Source organism: Cherax quadricarinatus, chromosome 66 (assembly GCF_038502225.1).
Source record: "Cherax quadricarinatus isolate ZL_2023a chromosome 66, ASM3850222v1, whole genome shotgun sequence".
NCBI lineage: Eukaryota > Metazoa > Arthropoda > Malacostraca > Decapoda > Parastacidae > Cherax > Cherax quadricarinatus.
In genome coordinates this window covers 12,894,437-12,917,978 of record NC_091357.1, presented here as the reverse complement: position 1 = coordinate 12,917,978, position 23,542 = coordinate 12,894,437, and the positions used below count along the sequence as shown (strand labels likewise).

Below are 23,542 nucleotides of genomic sequence, written 5' to 3'. Positions count from 1 at the left end.
GCAGGCGAAAATCACCAGCGAGTTGAATATAATGAACACTGATTCAATTAAAAATCAACATGGAACACCGAAAAGAGGTGCTGTATATCCGGGGCCCTCCTGTATTAAGACGAGAGGTGCTGTATATGCGGAGCCCTCCTGCATTAAGACGAGAGGTGCTGTATATGCGGGGCCCTCCTGTATTAAGACGAGAGGTGCTGTATATGCAGGGCCCTCCTGTATTAAGATGAGAGGTGCTGTATATGCGGGGCCCTCCTGTATTAAGACGAGAGGTGCTGTATATGCGGGGCCCTCCTGTATTAAGACGAGAGGTGCTGTATATGCGGGGCCCTCCTGTATTAAGACGAGAGGTGCTGTATATGCGGGGCCCTCCTGTATTAAGATGAGAGGTGCTGTATATGCGGGGCCCTCCTGTATTAAGACGAGAGGTGCTGCATATGCGAGGCCCTCCTGTATTAAGACGAGAGGTGCTGTTTATGCGAGGCCCTCCTGTATTAAGACGAGAGGTGCTGTATATGCGGGGCCCTCCTGTATTAAGACGAGAGGTGCTGCATATGCGGGGCCCTCCTGTATTAAGACGAGAGGTGCTGCATATGCGAGGCCCTCCTGTATTAAGACGAGAGGTGCTGTTTATGCGAGGCCCTCCCATACAAACAGTTGATTATTTGTCTCAATATTGAATACTCGAACAATAACAGCATGTTTGTGTTGGTATTAACAGTGTTGGCTTGTTTTGCTTAGAGTTTCCCTTTGCAATATTACACTCTGACAAGCTGTACAAACAACTGTGTGTGTGCACCTACTAGCCCACGTAACCTCACGCTTCAACTACATTGGTTATATATTTCAAGTTTCTTGGTCGAGTCTTTAAATCGAGGCATAAACTTTGATTAAGTTGGTTTTTAAACTGTTTTGATCCAAGGACTTGGAGCTCCCCTCCTCTTCCTGCGATCAAACCTGACTGCCATTTCCAAGGCGCTGTATGGTCCTAACAACTTCTTTACGATTGTAAACAAATTCTACATTGGTTTAGAATCTTTATGGTCTGTTTGAGCGCTTTATCTACCTGGCTATGAACCATCCAGGCTCTTCTTAAAGCTTTGTCCAACCTGTCCTAGAGTCTAACAGGTTTGACTTTAGGCTGTAACCTGGTAACGAGATTCCCAGACTTAGCCTCCAGCAGATGTTTCTCTGCCTTTGGTGCTTTGTGATGTTTACCCCTCTCCTGACCTCGGTGTGAACCCCCCTAAGACTTAAACCCTGCCCAGAGCATAACTTGACGGTAGAAGTGAGCATGCCCTGACCAGGTGTTGTGTCGCAGGTGGCATTGCACATGTCGACGGGGTTGCACACGGCCCAGGATGCGGTTGACGTGGTACACCAGAGGTTAAGGAAGACCGTGAGTGATATTTCTTCTTCCTTGCGGCCTCCGCCTCCACAGGAACTGCCACGGAGAGCCGCCACAGTGGACGAGCCGCCCAGAAGAGGTCCACCGCTGGAAGACACGCCACGCAGGAGTTCGGCTGAAGACAGAAAGCCCATCGCCACTTCCAACGATATCCCAGCCAAAAGACCAGCAGCTCTGGAAGACCCGCAGAGAAGACACCCCGCTGAAGACTCCAGAAGAAAATCTACTTTAGAGGAAGTTGGTAGGAAACTGACGGTGGAGGAGCCGGCCAGAGGAGAAATAGACCAGCTAAACCAAACAGAAGAGCGGCAAAGGCAGCCACAGAGCACCTCGGGAGCCATGCTGGCCAGAGCTCAGGCGCTCTACAAGAGTGCCTCCAAGAGCAGCATGAGTGAGTCAGAACTCAAGGTGAGTACCACTTCAACTAGTACCTCAATTATATTCCCAGTTCTCAAACTTAACTCACCGACTATTGGTTTAATTTTTAATTTTGACTGGTACGTCCTTTAAGATGAGATTATTATTTCACTACTAATGAGCGCCACATTAAGTAAATACAATTTTTTAGTAATCTATGAAAAATATTACGATCATTTATGTAGCAATGAATTTACTTTTATTTAAATTCAGTGTAACACTAAATTATACATTTATTGTTAAAGTTATTCATAGTTGTATACATAGTTATTTGCATCAAACGTCATCAAATGCTATAAACCACATATTGTGTCGTCTTCCCATCAAAACGACAAGTTTTAATGGATAATTAAAGAGAATGATTGAGATTGAGTTTATAAATAATAATAATAATTATTAATATTCTATTAACCCTTAAACTGTCCAAACGTAGATCTACGTTTACTCACGTAGAGCTCCAAACGTAGATCTACGTTCACTCGCGTAGCGCTCCAAACGTAGATCTACATTCACTCGCGTAGTGTTCCAAACGTAGATCTACGTTCACTCGCATAGTGCTCCAAACGTAGATCTACATTCACTTGCGTAGTGCTCCAAATGTAGATCTATGTTCACTCACGTAGCGCTCCAAACGTAGTTCTAGGTTCACTCGCGTAGTGCTCCAAACGTAGATCTACGTTCACTCGCGTAGTGCTCCAAACATAGATCTATGTTCACTCGCGTAGCGCTCCAAACGTAGATCTACGTTCACTCGCATAGTGCTCCAAACGTAGATCTACGTTCACTCGCGTAGTGCTCCAAACGTAGATCTACGTTCACTCGCGTAGTGCTCCAAACGTAGATCTACGTTCACTCGCGTAGCGCTCCGACCGTAGATCTACGTTTTATTTTACATTTCAAAGCATGTAAATCTGCATGGTTCAGTCATCGCAAGACGTGGTGGAGGCTTAATTCTTCATCTCCTAAGTTCGAGGAAGAGGTGCTTGCTATCTGTACTCACTGATTATCAGGATGAATGGGAGCAAACTAGCGAGGGCAGTGTAGGTTTGTCATCGTAATATTGAGTGTATGTCACTGTGTGTTTGTGCAGGTTGATGTGCGACTGCCAGGAGTGACCAAAAGTGGGAGTCGGGATGGCAGTAGTGTGGAGCATGGTGGCAGTGGCAGCAGCGGCGGTGGCAGTAGCGGCGGCGGCAGTAGTAGCGGCGGCAGTGGGGGTCCTTCTCCAGGAGGGCGTAAAGTGTCCCCGTACCTGGACCGGCCCAGCTTAGGCCAGCAGAGGTCCGGTCTCACCAGCGGTACAGACTCATCCGTGGACTCTGACCACAGCTTCGACTATGGCCTCCAAACACACTCCCTCATGCCCTCCTCCGCCCACACATCCACGCCCATCCCGTCCCCTCGTGGGCGTAGCGAAGTGCTGGTGAGTGGAGCGCCTCGTGGCGTGTGTGTCTCGCGGGATCCCTCGCTGGATAACGTGACTTCTTCGGTGACTTCTTCAGACTCCTCCTCACAGGAGCTGGACTCAGCCCACGCTACCGAGGACTCCCACAGCTCAGAAGCTGCCGACGAACCCGACACAGCCCACGCCCGCACCATCACCTACTCCTCAGGTAGGTAGGTAGTTAGGTTGTTACATAAGGCAATGCTTTTCTTTTTCTCTTTCTCTCCGTACACTCAAAAGTTATTACAGAATTTTTCCAAGAGTTGCTCTCTCTCTCTCTCTCTCTCTCTCTCTCTCTCTCTCTCTCTCTTCCTAGTAAGACCATTGTACTTCAGTAACCATATTTTATCTATATACAGTTAATCACATGTGACCTGAATTACACACTTTCATCCAGTCGTCCTAAATTTCAACAATTTTTCAAGGGCTCACGAACGCTCTGACATTTACTTGTGAATGTTGTTAAGTTTATATGCTATTTATATTGGTGACCAATGCCTTTTTTTAGTCAAAAATTCTTAACGTTCAAGGGCATTTATTTAAGTATTAATTTTCTTAAAGTTATTAAGAGAGTTTTTATGGTGATGGTGTGGGTAGTTAGGTTTATATGGTGATCGTGTGGATAGTTTGGTTTATATAGTGATCGTGTGGGTAGTTTGGTTTATATGGGGATCGTGTGCGTAGTTTGGTTTATACAGTGATCGTGTGCGTAGTTTGGTTTATATAGTGATCGTGTGGGTAGTTTGGTTTATATGGTGATCGTGTGGGAAGTTAGGTTTATATGTAATCGTCCGGAGATACTATGATAAGGAATAACAATCTGAATCATTTTTCTTCTTACCTGGGCCCTGGGCCCTGGGCCCGGGGCCGGGGCTGCAACTTCAGTTATTCAGTGACCAAAGTTCACTCTTCGTTTGCTAATCCTCACAACGCCAGAGACTTGAACAAAAAGACTAGAAGACTTACCATCATCCTCCAAAGACCTTGACGGAACTCAAAAACTAAAGAAAAAGACTAGAAGACTTACCATCATCCTCCAAAGACCTAGACGGAACTCAAAAACTAAAGAAAAAGACTAGAAGACTTACCATTATCCTCCAAAGACCTTGACGGAACTCAAAAACTAAAGAAAAAGACTAGAAGGCATACCATCATCCTCCAAAGACCTTGACGGAACTCAAAAACTAAAGAAAAAGACTAGAAGACTTACCATTATCCTCCAAAGACCTTGACGGAACTCAAAAACTAAAGAAAAAGACTAGAAGACTTATCATCATCCTCCAAAGACCTTGACGGAACTCAAAAACTAAAGAAAAAGACTAGAAGACTTACCATCATCCTCCAAAGACCTTGAGGGAACTCAAAAACTAAAGAAAAAGACTAGAAGACTTACCATCATCCTCCAAAGACCTTGACGGAACTCAAAAACTAAAGAAAAAGACTAGAAGACTTACCATCGTCCTCCAAAGACCTTGACGGAACTCAAAAACTCTTTGGCTTCTCACTCTTAGCTGTAACCTTCACAAAATTTTTTAATCTCACAAAAAAAAAAAAAAAAATTAAAACTCTTTGAATGTTGGCCCTGACGAAAAAAAATGTTCTCGATTTTTATCTCTGAAATTTGCTTTTAAGATTTTTGCTTTGAGAATTTGTACCGAGCAAAAAAAATTTGCTTTGAATAATGGGTCTAATTAGGCACTTCAGCTGTGAAGGTTTATCCCTGATAAGCCTTTTGCTTCAGTGTGGACTGTAACTAAAGCTTCTGAAAAGCTAGGATAATATTGGATCACCGGGTAATCCCATTACTCTTGCTGAGTGAGCTTTCTTCTGACTCTCTCAGTTACATTGTTTATGCTGAGTGAGCTTTCCATTCCTGACTAAGTTACACTACTCCTTGATCATGGTCAAGAAAAACAACATCATCACGATGCTTTAAGGTCTAAAATTGCACAGCTGAATTTATATATCATATCGATCATTACTTCGATCATTATATTAATCATTGTATACACATACACATACGTGCATATACGTACATGCATATACATATACACATACATGTATATACATATGCATATTCCACGTTTGTTTAATAAGTGACTTGTAGAGGTGTGAAGGACAGATGTGTGTGCAGCAGTTATCTTCACTGCTACAGTAAAGATAACTGCCATAGTAAAGATAATTCTACAACCACTTGTAGTGAGAAGTGAGAGAGAAGCTTATGATAACGTTTGGGGGCGACTTGGACCATTTACAAGTCACACTAACACAGGAAGGTGAGGAAACCAGTATATAGAACATTTAAAAAGTTGGAAAGAATAAGATGTTTACCTGCTGGGTGCATACAGAACAAAATGGCACAATACCATGACTAGCTCTTCACCTTCGTGTGTTAGTGTGACTTGTAAATGGTCCAAATCGGAGCGAAACATCATTATAAGCTTGTCTTTCCTATGTGCGGGTTGTCTGTGTTGTTCCAGTCACGGTATTGCGCCTTATTGCTCTCTGTAGTATGTTGCATTTCTTTCTGTCTCTCTGCATGCAACTTTAACGTAACTTAAACTGCATGGTAAAGTAAAGTATCCTTACTTGAGATTATACAACTGACATACTCGGTATCTCGTTAAAGTTGTAAAGCTACATTAAGAAACTATTTAAAGTGTTTTTGGTATGTAATAATGACATCTTATTACTGTGAGTCAATAAAGGAATAGTCTTGTGTAATAATTGGGTCTTGACAACTAGTACCTTCGAGGATATTTTATTAAATCTGAATTTTTAATTTCGTCGTTGTAGCGGCTAGTTTATTGTAGACCCCATATCTATCCTATAGACGCTAGTGGCTAACTTACTGGGCACTCCATATCTATCCTATAGACACTAGTGGCTAACTTACTGGGCACTCCATATCCATCCTGTGGAGGCTATTGGCTAAGTTACTGGGCACCCCATGTCCATCCTACGGACGCTAGTGGCTAGTTTGCCGGGCTCCCCATAACCATGCTGTGGACGATAGCGCAAAAGTATATGGATACACTAAATACTTAGGAGGTAGACCCCAAACTGGTTAACAAGAGTACATATGAATATATATTTACAACTTATATTCCATCTTTGAAAGCAAATTTAGGATATTTACTCAATATTTGGCATCTCATTTCCATTAATAAAATACCCTGAAATATTATATAGGTCATTAGCGTCTGTATTTCTCAATAAGTGGACAATTAGGCATTTTACATTTAGTCTGATCATCTGTGTGTCTGCAAAACTGTCAGAAATACTACTTGCAACCAAGCGTAAGCCTGGCTACTGCAACATGAGTCAAGCTTTTCACATTGCAAGTTGCTCCATAGTGAGTGATACATATACTAAGGTTTCTGACTATATCAATATTACATTCTGATTTATTATTTACTTTTCTTCTGATGTTATTGCTAATTCTTGACACTATCTGAGGCAGGGAAACCTTGTAGAAGCCATCACACTACCTGGAGTGTACCTGGAGGACGTTCCCAGGATCAACCAGACTCTGATCCATAGGGAGGCCGGGTCATGGGCCGGGCCACGGGGGTGTTGAGTCGGACTAGAGATGTATCGGATGTGAAAATTTAGATATCCACGGATGCGGAAGTGTATGAGGATGTCTTACTTATTTTGCGGATGCGGATGTGGATGTAAGAAATTGTGCGGATGTTCCATGGATGTTGACGTGGATGTAAGAAACTGTGCAGATGGTCTGCGGATTTGAATGCAGATGCATATGCGGATGTCTGTTTACAGTAAAACGCGGGTACGGATGTGGATGCCAATGCGGATGTAAAAAAAGTGCGGATGTTCCACGGATGCGGATATCCGATACATCACTAGTGTTGACCCTAGGAATACCCTCCAGGTATACTCCAGGTAGTGTAATAAACTTTATACGGTTGTCCTATCTCAGCTTTTTTGACCCCAAAATCACATTTTTACAAAGTACTTCACCTATATTATAGCAGTTACTGTGCCTTTGACCTTTCCTAACTAATGTATTCTACTGTTTTCAGCACACTTTGCACGCTCCGCAAGTGAAGAGTCCACCTCTAGTTCTTAAACCAAAACTTAAACAATTCCAGAATAAATAAATCTTCCATTCGAGTAACTGACAGGTTCTCTGTAAGTCTTTGTAATATACTTCTGCTGCTGCTGTAACCGCTGTTGGTATGGTTCAGTGTTAGAGATCTTGTACCGAGACTCTCAGAACTCACACTGTTGTCTTCCGTGTTCTTTAGGTTCCCACGAAGCATGCAAAGAATTACCCCTTTTAATGTTAGTTCCAGTGGCACATTACTGTAATATGTTAGTTCCAGTGGCACATTACTGTAATATGTTAGTTCCAGTGGCACATTACTGTAATATGTTAGTTCCAGTGGCACATTACTGTAATATGTTAGTTCCAGTGGCACATTACTGTAATATGTTATAATCAGCGTGTAAAACTCCGTATTATAGTGCACTTTTGACACAAATAACCCGTATATAGGAGAGAGAAAAGATTATGACGACGTTTCGGTCTAATCTGTCACAAGTCAGTGCATTTTTTCGTAAATCCTATTGAAAGAAATACATCTGAAAATAAATACCACCTGTAAAGTCCTCCATAATACGTTTATTTCAAATTTAGACGTGTTTTTTCAATTACATTTCCCCCCAAATTGCCCTATACAGAAGAACCTTGTAAGACAGTTGACTTTAAAATTCTCCAAGAAATTGCCATTGGAACGGACGGCAAAATTAAAATCATGGCAATCAATGAGGCGAATCTTGGTATGTTTATTGGGGACAAAAGAACATACCTGGAGACAATGTATATACACAGATTTTGCTTAATAAATAAATATATATATATATATATATATATATATATATATATATATATATATATATATATATATATATATATATATATATATAAATATAAGGATAAATGTATATCTTACAGGAGATGGACCATACCAACATTTCCTTAATAATGAATTCGTTGGTTTTAAGGAGTGACTAAAATGGGACGTTAGGACCCAAAGTTTTCTGTTATCTCACCATTAATATTGTTTTTAATACCTGGCTGACTGGCCTTTGTGACTGATATTAAGGTTTCTCACTGGCTGTCTGTTTCTAGTAACTCTAACAGTGCTGTTTCCTGGCTGTCTGTTTCTTGTAACTCTTAACAGTGCTGTTTCCTGGCTGTCTGTTTCTTTGTAAATCTAACAGTGCTGTTTCCTGGCTGTCTGTTTCTTTGTAACTGTCAGTGCTGTTCCCTGGCTGTTTGTCCCTGGTAATTCTATCAGTGCTGTTCCCTGGCTGTCTGTCCCGGTAATTCTAACAGTGCTGTTCCCTGGTTGTCTGTCCCTGGCTGTCTGTCCCTGGCTGTCTGTCCCGGTAATTCTAACAGTGCTGTTCCCTGGTTGTCTGTCCCTGGCTGTCTGTCCCTGGCTGTCTGTCCCTGGCTGTCAGTCCCTGGCTGTCAGTCCCTGACTGTCTGTCCCTGGCTGTCAGTCCCTGGCTGTCATTCCCTGGCTGTCATTCCCTGGCTGTCATTCACTGGCTGTCATTCCCTGACTGTCAGTCCCTGAATGTCAGTCCCTGGCTGTCAGTCCCTGGCTGTCAGTCTCTGGCTGTCAGTCTCTGGCTGTCAGTCCCTGGCTGTCAGTCCCTGGCTGTCTGTCCATGGCTGTCTGTCCATGGCTGTCTGTCCCTGGCTGTCTTTTCCTGCCTGTCTGTCCCTGGCTTTCAGTCCCTGGCTTTTAGTCCCTGACTGTCAGTCCCTGACTGTCAGTCCCTGACTGTCAGTCCCTGACTGTCAGTCCCTGGCTGTCAGTCCCTGACTGTCAGTCCCTGACTGTCAGTCCCTGGCTGTCAGTCCCTGGCTGTCAGTCCCTGACTGTCAGTCCCTGACTGTCAGTCCCTGACTGTCAGTCCCTGGCTGTCAGTCCCTGGCTGTCAGTCCCTGGCTGTCAGTCCCTGACTGTCAGTCCCTGGCTGTCAGTCCCTGGCTGTCAGTCCCTGGCTGTCAGTCCCTGACTGTCAGTCCCTGGCTGTCAGTTCCTGACTGTCAGTCCCTGACTGTCAGTCCCTGACTGTCAGTCCCTGACTGTCAGTCCCTGGCTGTCAGTCCCTGGCTGTCAGTCCCTGACTGTCAGTCCCTGGCTGTCAGTCCCTGACTGTCAGTCCCTGACTGTCAGTCTCTGGCTGTCAGTCCCTGACTGTCAGTCCCTGACTGTCAGTCCCTGACTGTCAGTCCCTGGCTGTCAGTCCCTGACTGTCAGTCCCTGACTGTCAGTCCCTGGCTGTCAGTCCCTGACTGTCAGTCCCTGACTGTCAGTCCCTGGCTGTCAGTCCCTGGCTGTCAGTCCCTGACTGTCAGTCCCTGACTGTCAGTCCCTGACTGTCAGTCCCTGACTGTCAGTCCCTGACTGTCAGTCCCTGACTGTCAGTCCCTGACTGTCAGTCCCTGGCTGTCAGTCCCTGACTGTCAGTCCCTGACTGTCAGTCCCTGGCTGTCAGTCCCTGACTGTCAGTCCCTGACTGTCAGTCCCTGGCTGTCAGTCCCTGACTGTCAGTCCCTGGCTGTCAGTCCCTGGCTGTCAGTCCCTGACTGTCAGTCCCTGGCTGTCAGTCCCTGGCTGTCAGTCCCTGACTGTCAGTCCCTGGCTGTCAGTCCCTGGCTGTCAGTCCCTGGCTGTCAGTCCCTGACTGTCAGTCCCTGACTGTCAGTCCCTGGCTGTCAGTCCCTGACTGTCAGTCCCTGACTGTCAGTCCCTGACTGTCAGTCCCTGGCTGTCAGTCCCTGGCTGTCAGTCCCTGGCTGTCAGTCCCTGGCTGTCAGTCCCTGGCTGTCAGTCCCTGATTGTCAGTCCCTGACTGTCAGTCCCTGACTGTCAGTCCCTGACTGTCAGTCCCTGACTGTCAGTCCCTGACTGTCAGTCCCTGACTGTCAGTACCTGGCTGTCAGTCCCTGACTGTCAGTCCCTGGCTGTCAGTCCCTGGCTGTCAGTCCCTGACTGTCAGTCCCTGGCTGTCAGTCCCTGACTGTCAGTCCCTGACTGTCAGTCCCTGGCTGTCAGTCCCTGACTGTCAGTCCCTGACTGTCAGTCCCTGGCTGTCAGTCCCTGACTGTCAGTCCCTGACTGTCAGTCCCTGGCTGTCAGTCCCTGACTGTCAGTCCCTGACTGTCAGTCCCTGGCTGTCAGTCCCTGGCTGTCAGTCCCTGGCTGTCAGTCCCTGACTGTCAGTCCCTGACTGTCAGTCCCTGGCTGTCAGTCCCTGACTGTCAGTCCCTGGCTGTCAGTCCCTGGCTGTCAGTCCCTGGCTGTCAGTCCCTGGCTGTCAGTCCCTGGCTGTCAGTCCCTGACTGTCAGTCCCTGGCTGTCAGTCCCTGGCTGTCAGTCCCTGGCTGTCAGTCCCTGGCTGTCAGTCCCTGGCTGTCAGTCCCTGGCTGTCAGTCCCTGGCTGTCAGTCCCTGGCTGTCAGTCCCTGGCTGTCAGTTGAATGACATAACAGTTAAGTTTTGCATGAGATTTATTTTAAGTTTTTAATCTATATACATTTTTTAGTTATTGTTAGATAACATTCTATCACTGTTAGATAACATTCTATCACTGTTAGATAACATTCTATCACTGTTAGATAACATTCTATCACTGTTAGATAACATTCTATCACTGTTAGATAACATTCTATCACTGTTAGATAACATTCTATCACTTGTTAGATAACATTCTATCACTTGTTAGAGTACATTCTATTAGTTGTTAGATTACGTTCTATCACTTGTTAGATAACATTCTATCACTGTTAGATAACATTCTATCACTTGTTAGATAACATTCTATCACTGTTAGATAACATTCTATCACTGTTAGATAACATTCTATCACTGTTAGATAACATTCTATCACTGTTAGATAACATTCTATCACTGTTAGATAACATTCTATCACTGTTAGATAACATTCTATCACTGTTAGATAACATTCTATCACTTGTTAGAGTACATTCTATTAGTTGTTAGATTACGTTCTATCACTTGTTAGATAACATTCTATCACTGTTAGATAACATTCTATCACTTGTTAGATAACATTCTATCACTGTTAGATAACATTCTATCACTGTTAGATAACATTCTATCACTGTTAGATAGCATTCTATCACTGTTAGATAACATTCTATCACTGTTAGATAACATTCTATCACTTGTTAGATAACATTCTATCACTGTTAGATAACATTCTATCACTGTTAGATAACATTCTATCACTGTTAGATAACATTCTATCACTGTTAGATAACATTCTATCACTGTTAGATAACATTCTATCACTGTTAGATAACATTCTATCACTGTTAGATAACATTCTATCACTTGTTAGATAACATTCTATCACTGTTAGATAACATTCTATCACTTGTTAGATAACATTCTATCACTTGTTAGAGTACATTCTATTAGTTGTTAGATTACGTTCTATCACTTGTTAGATAACATTCTATCACTGTTAGATAACATTCTATCACTTGTTAGATAACATTCTATCACTGTTAGATAACATTCTATCACTGTTAGATAACATTCTATCACTGTTAGATAACATTCTATCACTGTTAGATAACATTCTATCACTTGTTAGATAACATTCTATCACTGTTAGATAACATTCTATCACTGTTAGATAACATTCTATCACTGTTAGATAACATTCTATCACTGTTAGATAACATTCTATCACTGTTAGATAACATTCTATCACTGTTAGATAACATTCTATCACTGTTAGATAACATTCTATCACTGTTAGATAACATTCTATCACTGTTAGATAACATTCTATCACTGTTAGATAACATTCTATCACTGTTAGATAACATTCTATCACTGTTAGATAACATTCTATCACTGTTAGATAACATTCTATCACTGTTAGATAACATTCTATCACTGTTAGATAACATTCTATCACTGTTAGATAACATTCTATCACTGTTAGATAACATTCTATCACTGTTAGATAACATTCTATCACTGTTAGATAACATTCTATCACTTGTTAGATAACATTCTATCACTGTTAGATAACATTCTATCACTGTTAGATAACATTCTATCACTGTTAGATAACATTCTATCACTGTTAGATAACATTCTATCACTGTTAGATAACATTCTATCACTGTTAGATAACATTCTATCACTTGTTAGATAACATTCTATCACTGTTAGATAACATTCTATCACTATTAGATAACATTCTATCACTGTTAGATAACATTCTATCACTGTTAGATAACATTCTATCACTGTTAGATAACATTCTATCACTGTTAGATAACATTCTATCACTGTTAGATAACATTCTATCACTGTTAGATAACATTCTATCACTGTTAGATAACATTCTATCACTGTTAGATAACATTCTATCACTGTTAGATAACATTCTATCACTGTTAGATAACATTCTATCACTTGTTAGATAACATTCTATCACTGTTAGATAACATTCTATCACTGTTAGATAACATTCTATCACTGTTAGATAACATTCTATCACTGTTAGATAACATTCTATCACTGTTAGATAACATTCTATCACTGTTAGATAACATTCTATCACTGTTAGATAACATTCTATCACTGTTAGATAACATTCTATCACTGTTAGATAACATTCTATCACTGTTAGATAACATTCTATCACTTGTTAGATAACATTCTATCACTGTTAGATAACATTCTATCACTTGTTAGATAACATTCTATCACTTGTTTAGAGTACATTCTATTAGTTGTTAGATTACGTTCTATCACTTGTTAGATAACATTCTATCACTGTTAGATAACATTCTATCACTTGTTAGATAGCATTCTATCACTGTTAGATAACATTCTATCACTGTTAGATAACATTCTATCACTGTTAGATAACATTCTATCACTGTTAGATAACATTCTATCACTGTTAGATAACATTCTATCACTGTTAGATAACATTCTATCACTGTTAGATAACATTCTATCACTGTTAGATAACATTCTATCACTTGTTAGATAACATTCTATCACTGTTAGATAACATTCTATCACTTGTTAGATAACATTCTATCACTGTTAGATAACATTCTATCACTTGTTAGATAACATTCTATCACTTGTTAGATAACATTTTATCACTGTTAGATAACATTCTATCACTGTTAGATAACATTCTATCACTGTTAGATAACATTCTATCACTTGTTAGATAACATTCTATCACTGTTAGATAACATTCTATCACTTGTTAGATAACATTCTATCACTTGTTAGATAACATTCTATCACTGTTAGATAACATTCTATCACTTGTTAGATAACATTCTATCACTGTTAGATAACATTCTATCACTTGTTAGAGTACATTCTATTAGTTGTTAGATTACGTTCTATCACTTGTTAGATAACATTCTATCACTTGTTAGATAACATTCTATCACTTGTTAGATAACATTCTATCACTTGTTAGAGTACATTCTATTAGTTGTTAGATCACGTTCTATCACTTGTTAGATAACATTCTATCACTTGATATATTACATTCTATCACATGATAGATTACATTCTATCACTTGATAGATTACATTCTATCACTTGATAGATTATATTCTATCACATGATAGATTACATTCTATCACTTGATAGATTACATTCTATCAGCACTAGGAAGGGCAGACATGTCCTTCTCTCAGTTATATATAATAAATATCCGGACTCACGATACTTTAGTGAGAAAGATAAAGTGATGGAAAAACAAGACAAGACTGACTTCCCTTCCAATTTCACATCATATGCTGTATATATCTCATCATTCTCATTAGCATAGCTTGTCTCTATGAATGAGACACATGGTCAAGCCTTGGGTATCATTATTGGAGAAACTCTTCGCCTGCTCGGTAGACTTCTTGAGTCGAATATAGAGGAGACTATAATACTTCTCTCACAGACTCCAGTGTTATAGTCGTCTGTGTGTCCGGCTGTGTATCTACTGAAGATGCCTGCTGTGCAGGCGAAACGTTGCGGTAATGAAGATATACAAGGTTTCGCACACGTGTCTTGCTCATCAACTTGACTGTAGTGTCTGTCATCAATATAATGAGGCTTAAATCTCGCCCTTATTCCTCGCTGCAGCAGATTACTCTTGCCTCCGTCGACCCACCTGCTAAATACACTAAACAAATATTTAAACCCACAATTCATTACGTAAAAGTGTGGATGAAAATTTTTTCAGTCTGTGCTGGTTTCAGTCTGTGCTGGTTTCAGTCTGTGCTGGTTTCAGTCTGTGCTGGTTTCAGTCTGTGCTGGTTTCAGCCTGTGCTGGTTTCAGTCTGTGCTGGTTTCAGTCTGTGCTGGTTTCAGTCTGTGCTGGTTTCAGTCTGTGCTGGTTTCAGCCTGTGCTGGTTTCAGTCTGTGCTGGTTTCAGTCTGTGCTGGTTTCAGTCTGTGCTGGTTTCAGTCTGTGCTAGTTTCAGCCTGTGCTGGTTTCAGTCTGTGCTGGTTTCAGTCTGTGCTGGTTTCAGTCTGTGCTGGTTTCAGTCTGTGCTGGTTTCAGTCTGTGCTAGTTTCAGCCTGTGCTGGTTTCAGTCTGTGCTGGTTTCAGTCTGTGCTGGTTTCAGTCTGTGCTGGTTTCAGCCTGTGCTAGTTTCAGCCTGTGCTGGTTTCAGTCTGTGCTGGTTTCAGTCTGTGCTGGTTTCAGTCTGTGCTGGTTTCAGTCTGTGCTGGTTTCAGTCTGTGCTGGTTTCAGTCTGTGCTGGTGTCAGTCTGTGCTGGTTTCAGCCTGTGCTGGTTTCAGTCTGTGCTGGTTTCAGTGTGACTTCAGCCTTTGATTCTACGCTTCATTCTTCTCGTTCGCTTCAGCGTTGGTTTGCTCCTGTCAGATTGTATCGTCTCCTCTAATGCTTATTTATCAATACAAAAAATGTACGTTTGTGGTTTGATGTTGACTTATATTATCTTAGTTGAAGTGGTTTTCGCATTAATTATAAAGGATTTAATTGGCAGATAACATGACGCCAGTTTAAGAGTGCACTCCTGTGTTAACACTGTGTTTTGCTGTGTTGTGACTTAGTAAGTGTATCGTTCAGTTGTGTTTTAGTGTCGTTTGTCTGCGTTAGTGACCTTTGTATATATTTTATGTAGAGCAAATCTCTCTTCATGTGTATATAAAGAGAGGAAATTTCTCAATGTTCATATATATATATATATATATATATATATATATATATATATATATATATAATAAGATCATATATATATATATATATATATATATATATATATATATATATATATATATATATATATATATATATATATATATATATTTATATATACACTAACGAAATGTTAGTTATTGTGCAAGAATATTATTGTTAATATTACCAGTGACAATTGACTAAGTCAGCGAGACTTGTGAGTTTACTATCAGGTTTCATTTATACTTGTGAGTTTACTGTCAACTTCCATTTATACTTAGAATGTTTTCTTGACAACTGTGCTAGGTGGTGGAACTAGACAGTGGCGGAGATGCATCTCTCTTTCCTCCCTCATCTCCCTTCTTTCCTGTGTGGGTCGCAGTTGTGACTGTACCTCACAGGACAGACTCTGAGATTCTTATCTCAGTTCCCTCATGTTGCAAGCTTCCCTCATGAAACATTTGATAGTACGAAAAAACGTCGTCTTGTGCTGGTTCATTTACCTTTTGCGGCTTTTTTGCGTAAATCAGTACAGCAAAATAATATTAGAACGGGGATTCGAACCTTGGTCCATGTATATAGAAGGTCCAAGGCTGTAAATCACTAAGCCACGGAGCTTGCAGTAAGATTACAACCAGCACATCTGTGACTTAGTTGTCTCATACCACATCCCATGAAGTTTCGTCCAGGGATTCGATCTCCGGACCTCAGTGATGAAAACGCGACCCTCACCACTGAGCTACGGCTGTATGACCCTTGTGAGTTTAACTCTTAGCTTTCATAATAATAATAATAATAATAATAATAATAATAATAATAATAATAATAATAATAATAATAATAATAATAATTGTGGTACATCTGGTGTCACATCCGTCAAGGCCAGAGTTCGGAAACACAAGTGGTGGGTCTGCCTCCTGTATCACCACTCTCACTTCCACACCTCACTTCTGCCTCCAGTATAAGAGACTAAATTATCTACATATTTTTTTAGGGGATAAAACCATTATTTTTATAAATAATTTGCATCGTTGTTTCGAGCTAGGCGAGAAGAGTTAGGTGGTGTGTCTGTATTGCTATTACCGAACAGAGGATCGATCCTTCAGCTTTCCTAATGCTGATATAGTTCAACTTAGGTCACACTTGATCCTGGTTATTGTCTACGTCAGAGTTTCTTCCTAGCACTCACAGGATTTAATCTCATAGATGTGACCCATGAACGTGAACCTATTAATGTCACATATCCTATTTCACCCCTATTTTATTTATTTTGTTTAGTGGAAAAGGAAAGGGAATAGGAAGCACCATAGTTCCTGATATCTTCCCAAAGATTTGTCTCCCGAAGACTTGTCTTCCAAAGACTTGTCTCCCGAAGACTTGTCTTCTCAATACTTGTCTCCCGAAGACTTGTCTTCCAAAGACTTGTCTCCCGAAGACTTGTCTTCTCAATACTTGTCTCCCGAAGACTTGTCTTCTCAATACTTGTCTCCCAAAGACTTGTCTCCCAAAGTTTTGTCTCCCAAACACTTGCCTACTTCAAGACTTGTCTCCCAAAAACTTGTCTCCTCAAGACTCATCTCCTCTAATTGTCCAATTCCTGCCAGACATGTTTAGGACATGATGTTCCAGGTGATCTGGCCTACTTAGCCTGGGTTCATAACATACAAGTTGTCTAATGTATATCTTTGTGTGCACAGGTTGTGGAGGTAGCAGCGGAGGCGAGTCTGGATACGTTTCGCCCTACCTAAGTGCCGAGCGTTCTGGCTTGGTCACGCTGGGACCGTCCCTGCTGCTCACAAGATCAACCATTGCTCAGTACGACACTAAGCGTACCATCACCACAGTTGTTGCGCCCAGGTCTTCCTTCGATGAAAACCGCGTCAGAATACAAGTGCCTGCAGCAGCTGCTGTGGCGGCAGCAGCAGCAGCGGGAGGCGGTGCGAGAGGGCTGCCAACAGCAACAGCAGCAGCAGCAGCAGCAGCAGTCAACACTGGAGCGGAAACGACAGTAACAGTTTCGAGGCCGGAGCAGCAGCAACAGAGTGTAGAGGGGCCATCATCTCAGGGCAAAGAGTCACCGCTATACACTCTGAGGGCAAGCGAAGCTGAAGCGACAGCTGCAAGACGCTTACACGCCGAAACCAGACTACCAGCACCCGCTCGCTCACTCTCTCAGAGCCCCTCTACAGATGGTCTTCAGGAGCACCCAAGAAAGCCTTCGCCTAACAGGTCTCCGAGGTTCGTGTAGTTGTGTGGTCCACTGGCCACAGACCATAGCTTCTCTCACCTCGTTGCCAGCACCACACACACACCAGCATCATATACTCATATGTTAGTACTCCAGCCAGTGTGTACTCAGAAGTGCTTAGTTACGTACCTTGAGCTCTGTGCGAGGATCGTTGATACAGTAGTATTGTTACTACCCATTATGTGGTCACCAGTCGCCCATGCAAGTATCATACCATGTAGGTATCTTATCATGCAGGTGTCATACCATGAAAGAATCATACCAGTTGTCAGTTGATTATGAAGTTATCATCGACACAGTCCGCACGTAGATAACTTTCACAGTTCTTATTAGTCAGCATGGAAGGTGTCAGCAACACGAGGTCCTTAGTGTCAACTTCCACCACAAAGTCGTTAGACAGTGTCAGCCACCATTACAAGGTTCCCAGACAGCGTCAGCCACCATTACAAGGTTCCCAGACAGTGTCAACCACCATTACAAGGTTCACAGAGAGCGTCAGCCACCATTACAAGGTTCACAGAGAACGTCAGCCACCATTACAAGGTTCACAGAGAGCGTCAGCCACCATTACAAGGTTCACAGACAGCGTCCGCCACCATACAGCAGTGTAGTAACCAGGATCACAACATCAGCGTTAAATATCACCACCAGTACATCCATTCCACACATCATTATCCAATATCCTTAAACCGTCACCAGATGCGTTGTAAACAAGACGGGGCACAGAATTCCTCACAAGTTACAGCCACTGTCAGTGTGTTTCGTGGGAGATACATACATTCAGATTACAGAAGTTTAAAATACATTAATTTGTAACAAATTGTCTTGAACAAATCTAATTTATCAATGATTTTTAAGTAACTTCATTTTTGGCTGCTTACTTGTATCAAGGGACTTTACTTGCTAACGATGTTACGAGTGGCAGGTCAAGACGTTAGTAGTGGCAGGTCAAGACATTAGTAGTGGCAGGTCAAGATGTTAATGGTGGCAGGCCAAGATGTTAATAGTAGCAGGTAAAGATGTTAGTAGTGGCAGGTCAAGACGTTAGTAGTGGCAGGTCAAGACGTTAGTGGTGGCAGGTCAAGATGATAGTAGTGGCAGGTCAAGACGTTAGTAGTGGCAAGTCAAGACGTTAGTAGTGGCAGGTCAAGATGATAGTAGTGGCAGGTCAAGACGTTAGTAGTGAGAGGTCAAGATGTTAATGGTGGCAGGTAAAGATGTTAGTAGTGACAGGTCAAGAGATGCCAAGACTCTGGCCTCACGTAGACTAACTTAACTCTCCTCAACTGGTCATAAATATCCCACACAAATGTCTCAGCATAAATTATGAATATGTGTTAATGGCGTTAATGTGCGTCTCTCTCCAAGGATACTTCAATAGCCACCTCTTGTGTAAATATTGCATGTAATGGCTTACAAATATGAGAGAGAGAGAGAGAGAGAGAGAGAGAGAGAGAGAGAGAGAGAGAGAGAGAGAGAGAGAGAGAGAGAGAGAGAGAGAGAGAGAGAGAGAAACAGACAGACAGACAGACAGACAGAGACAGAGAGAGAAAAACAGACGGACAGAGAGAGAGAGAGAGAGAGAGAGAGAGAGAGAGAGAGAGAGAAACAGAGAGAGAGAGAGAGACAGAGAGAGAGAGAGAGAGAGAGAGAGAGAGAGAAACAGACAGAGAGAGAGAGACTTACCATCTTCCTAACACTTTCCCACTTATAACAAAACATGTATGTTATCAGTATTTCTAGTTAGGTTAGTTGTGTCTATAGTTAAAATCACGATGTGTATATGATTGTTTGTGTAGTGTGTGTATAGCAAGGTTTGATGTGTATATTGTATGATTTAGTGTGTGTATACTGAAATTCAGTGTGCGTATATAGAGATATTTAGTGTGTGTGTGTATGATACGATTCTGTGTGTGTGTGTGTGTGTGTGTGTGTGTGTGTGTGTGTGTGTGTGTGTGTGTGTGTGTGTGTGTGTGTGTGTGTGTGTGTGTGTGTATAGCAAGATTCATTGTGTGTATAGTGAGATTTAGTGTGAGTGTACATACATTGTGATTCAGTGTATGCATAGTATGAGTCACAGTGTGTATAGTATGAGTCACAGTGTGTATAGTATGAGTCACAGTGTGTATAGTATGAGTCACAGTGTGTATAGTATGAGTCACAGTGTGTATAGTATGAGCCACAGTGTGTATAGTGTGAGTCACAGTGTGTATAGTATGAGTCACAGTGTGTATAGTATGAGCCACAGTGTGTATAGTATGAGTCACTGTGTATAGTATGAGTCACAGTGTGTATAGTATGAGTCACAGTGTGTATAGTATGAGTCACAGTGTGTATAGTATGAGTCACAGTGTGTATAGTATGAGTCACAGTGTGTATAGTATGAGTCACAGTGTGTATAGTATGAGTCACAGTGTGTATAGTATGAGTCACAGTGTGTATAGTATGAGTCACAGTGTGTATAGTATGAGTCACAGTGTGTATAGTATGAGTCACAGTGTGTATAGTATGAGTCACAGTGTGTATAGTATGAGTCACAGTGTGTATAGTATGAGTCACAGTGTGTACAGTATGAGTCACAGTGTGTATAGTTATCCATTAGCATTCATGATATACACAATTTCATACATCACTATACAGCTATAGGCTGTTTTATACATTAGCAGGTGTATAACTGGTCATTCAGAACCACGAGGCCGGTCATATCTCCATGGTATATAGGTCACATCTCCCTCATATATAGGTCACGTCTCCCTCATATATCTCCCTCGAATATAGGTCACATCTCCCTCGAATATAGGTCACATCTCCCTCGAATATAGGTCATATCTCCCTCGAATATAGGTCATATCTCCCTCGAATATAGGTCACATCTCCCTCGAATATAGGTCATATCTCCCTCGAATATAGGTCACATCTCCCTCGAATATAGGTCATATCTCCCTCGAATATAGGTCATATCTCCCTCGTATATAGCGCTAATATATAGGTAAGGAGAGACTCGGTTTCCTGCCTAGTTTAACCAGACTGTGGATTGTATCTAGTGAAGAGCTAAACCCGGGTGGTGGGGGCCAGGATAGTGGAGGCTCGCTCCTCCGTTCCTTGATTGCAGCTGGCTTTGTGTTGATCTATCAGGCTGTTGGTAGCATCCGGCTCCTGAGAGGCAGGAAATGAAGTATTTGGGATTATTGGTGGAATGTAAATTTTTTCCCATGGCGAAATGCTCTTGATCTGAGGTGCTGGAGCCGACCTTCTGGTCAGGTGAAGAAAGAGCCTGCTGACCATTTGGTCACGTGAGCACCTGTGAGTGTAAAGCTTACTACCAGTGTGAAGCTCACTACCAGTGTGAAGCTCACTGTCAGTGTGAAGCTTACTACCAGTGTGAAGCTCACTACCAGTGTGAAGCTTACTACCAGTGTGAAGCTCACTACCAGTGTGAAGCTCACTGTCAGTGTGAAGCTTACTGCCAGTGTGAAGCTCACTACCAGTGTGAAGCTTACTACCAGTGTGAAGCTCACTACCGATGTGAAGCTCACTGTCAGTGTGAAGCTCACTGCCAGTGTGAAGCTCACTACCAGTGTGAAGCTTACTACCAGTGTGAAGCTCACTACCAGTGTGAAGCTCACTGTCAGTGTGAAGCTCACTGCCAGTGGGAAGCTCACTGCCAGTGTGAAGCTCACTACCAGTGTGAAGCTCACTACCAGTGTGAAGCTTACTACCAGTGTGAAGCTCAATGTCAGTGTAAAGCTCACTGCCAGTGTGAAGCTCACTACCAGTGTGAAGCTCACTACCAGTGTGAAGCTCAATGTCAATGTGAAGCTCACTACCAGTGTGAAGCTCACTGCCAGTGTGAAGCTCACTGCCAGTGTGAAGCTTATTACCAGTGTGAAGCTTACTACCAGTGTGAAGCTTACTACCAGTGTAAAGCTCACTAACAGTGTGAAGCTTACTACCAGTTTGAAGCTTACTACCAGTGTGAAGCTTACTACCAGTGTGAAGCTCACTACCAGTGTGAAGCTCACTGCCAGTGTGAAGCTTACTACCAATGTGAAGCTTACTACCTGTGTGAAGCTTACTACCAGTGTGAAGCTCACTACCAGTGTGAAGCTCACTACCAGTGTGAAGCTCACTACCAGTGTGAAGCTTACTACCAGTGTGAAGCTTACTATCAGTTTGAAGCTTACTACCAGTGTGAAGCTTACTACCAGTGTGAAGCTTACTACCAGTGTGAAGCTTACTACCAGTTTGAAGCTTACTACCAGTGTGAAGCTTACTACCAGTGTGAAGCTTACTACCAGTGTGAAGCTCACTACCAGTGTGAAGCTCACTGCCAGTGTGAAGCTTACTACCAATGTGAAGCTTACTACCAGTGTGAAGCTTACTACCAGTGTGAAGCTCACTACCAGTGTGAAGCTCACTACCAGTGTGAAGCTTACTACCAGTGTGAAGCTCACTACCAGTGTGAAGCTCACTACCAGTGTGAATCTTACTACCAGTATGAAGCTTACTACCAGTGTGAAGCTTACTACCAGTGTGAAGCTTACTACCAGTGTGAAGCTTACTACCAGCGTGAAGCTCACTGCCCGCGTGAAGCTTACTACCAGCGTGAAGCTCACTGCAAGTGTGAAGCTTACTACCAGTGTGACTCTCACTACCAGTGTGAAGCTCACTGCCAGTGTGAAGCTTACTACCAGTGTGAAGCTCACTACCAGTGTGAAGCTTACTACAAGTGTGAAGCTCACTACCAGTGTGAAGCTCACTACCAGTGTGAAGCTTACTACCAGTGTGAAGCTTACTACCAGTGTGAAGCTCACTACCAGTGTGAAGCTCACTACCCGTGTGAAGCTCACTACCAGTGTGAAGCTTACTACCAGTGTGAAGCTTACTACCAGTGTGAAGCTCACTACCAGTGTGAAGCTCACTACCAGTGTGAAGCTTACTACCAATGTGAAGCTTACTACCAGTGTGAAGCTCACTACCAGTGTGAAGCTTGCTGCCAGTGTGAAGCTTACTACCAGTGTGAAGCTCACTACCAGTGTGAAGCTCACTACCAGTGTGAAGCTTACTACCAGTGTGAAGCTCACTACCAGTGTGAAGCTTACTACCAGAGTGAAGCTTACTACCAGTGTGAAGCTCACTGTCAGTGTGAAGCTTACTACCAGTGTGAAGCTTACTACGAGTGTGAAGCTCACTACCAGTGTGAAGCTTACTGCCAGTGTGAAGCTTACTACCAGTGTGAAGCTCACTACCAGTGTGAAGCTCACTACCAGTGTGAAGCTTACTACCAGTGTGAAGCTCACTACCAGTGTGAAGCTTACCAGAGTGAAGCTTACTACCAGTGTGAAGCTCACTGTCAGTGTGAAGCTTACTACCAGTGTGAAGCTCACTACCAGTGTGAAGCTCACTACCAGTGTGAAGCTTACTACCAATGTGAAGCTTACTACCAGTGTGAAGCTCACTACCAGTGTGAAGCTTACTGCCAGTGTGAAGCTTACTACCAGTGTGAAGCTCACTACTAGTGTGAAGCTCACTACCAGTGTGAAGCTTACTACAAGTGTGAAGCTCACTACCAGTGTGAAACTTACTACCAGTGTGAAGCTCACTACCAGTGTGAAGCTCACTACCAGTGTGAAGCTTACTACCAGTGTGAAGCTCACTACCAGTGTGAAGCTTACTACCAGTGTGAAGCTCACTACCAGTGTGAAGCTTACTACCAGTGTGAAGCTCACTACCAGTGTGAAGCTTACTACCAGTGTGAA

The 23,542-nt window shown here is 42.4% G+C and overlaps 1 protein-coding gene across 13 annotated transcripts in view; it reads left to right on the top strand.

Moving 5' to 3' along the window:
* The window catches only part of LOC128704175 (rho GTPase-activating protein 45), a 525,272-nt gene extending 505,808 nt beyond the window's left edge, over positions 1-19,464 (top strand). For 8 of the 13 annotated variants that reach the window (XM_070099091.1, XM_070099088.1, XM_070099087.1 and 5 more), the window contains 3 exons: positions 1,322-1,816; positions 2,916-3,438; positions 17,233-19,464. In XM_070099091.1, coding sequence (XP_069955192.1) covers positions 1,322-1,816; positions 2,916-3,438; positions 17,233-17,783 — 1,569 coding nt within the window. In that variant the 3' untranslated portion in view covers positions 17,784-19,464. Of the gene's footprint in view, positions 1-1,321; positions 1,817-2,915; positions 3,443-7,315; positions 7,425-17,232 lie in introns of all 13 variants that reach the window. The other 5 variants (XM_070099090.1, XM_070099089.1, XR_011393852.1 and 2 more) reach the window with 4 other exon arrangements.
* The last annotated feature ends 4,078 nt before the right edge of the window (positions 19,465-23,542 follow it).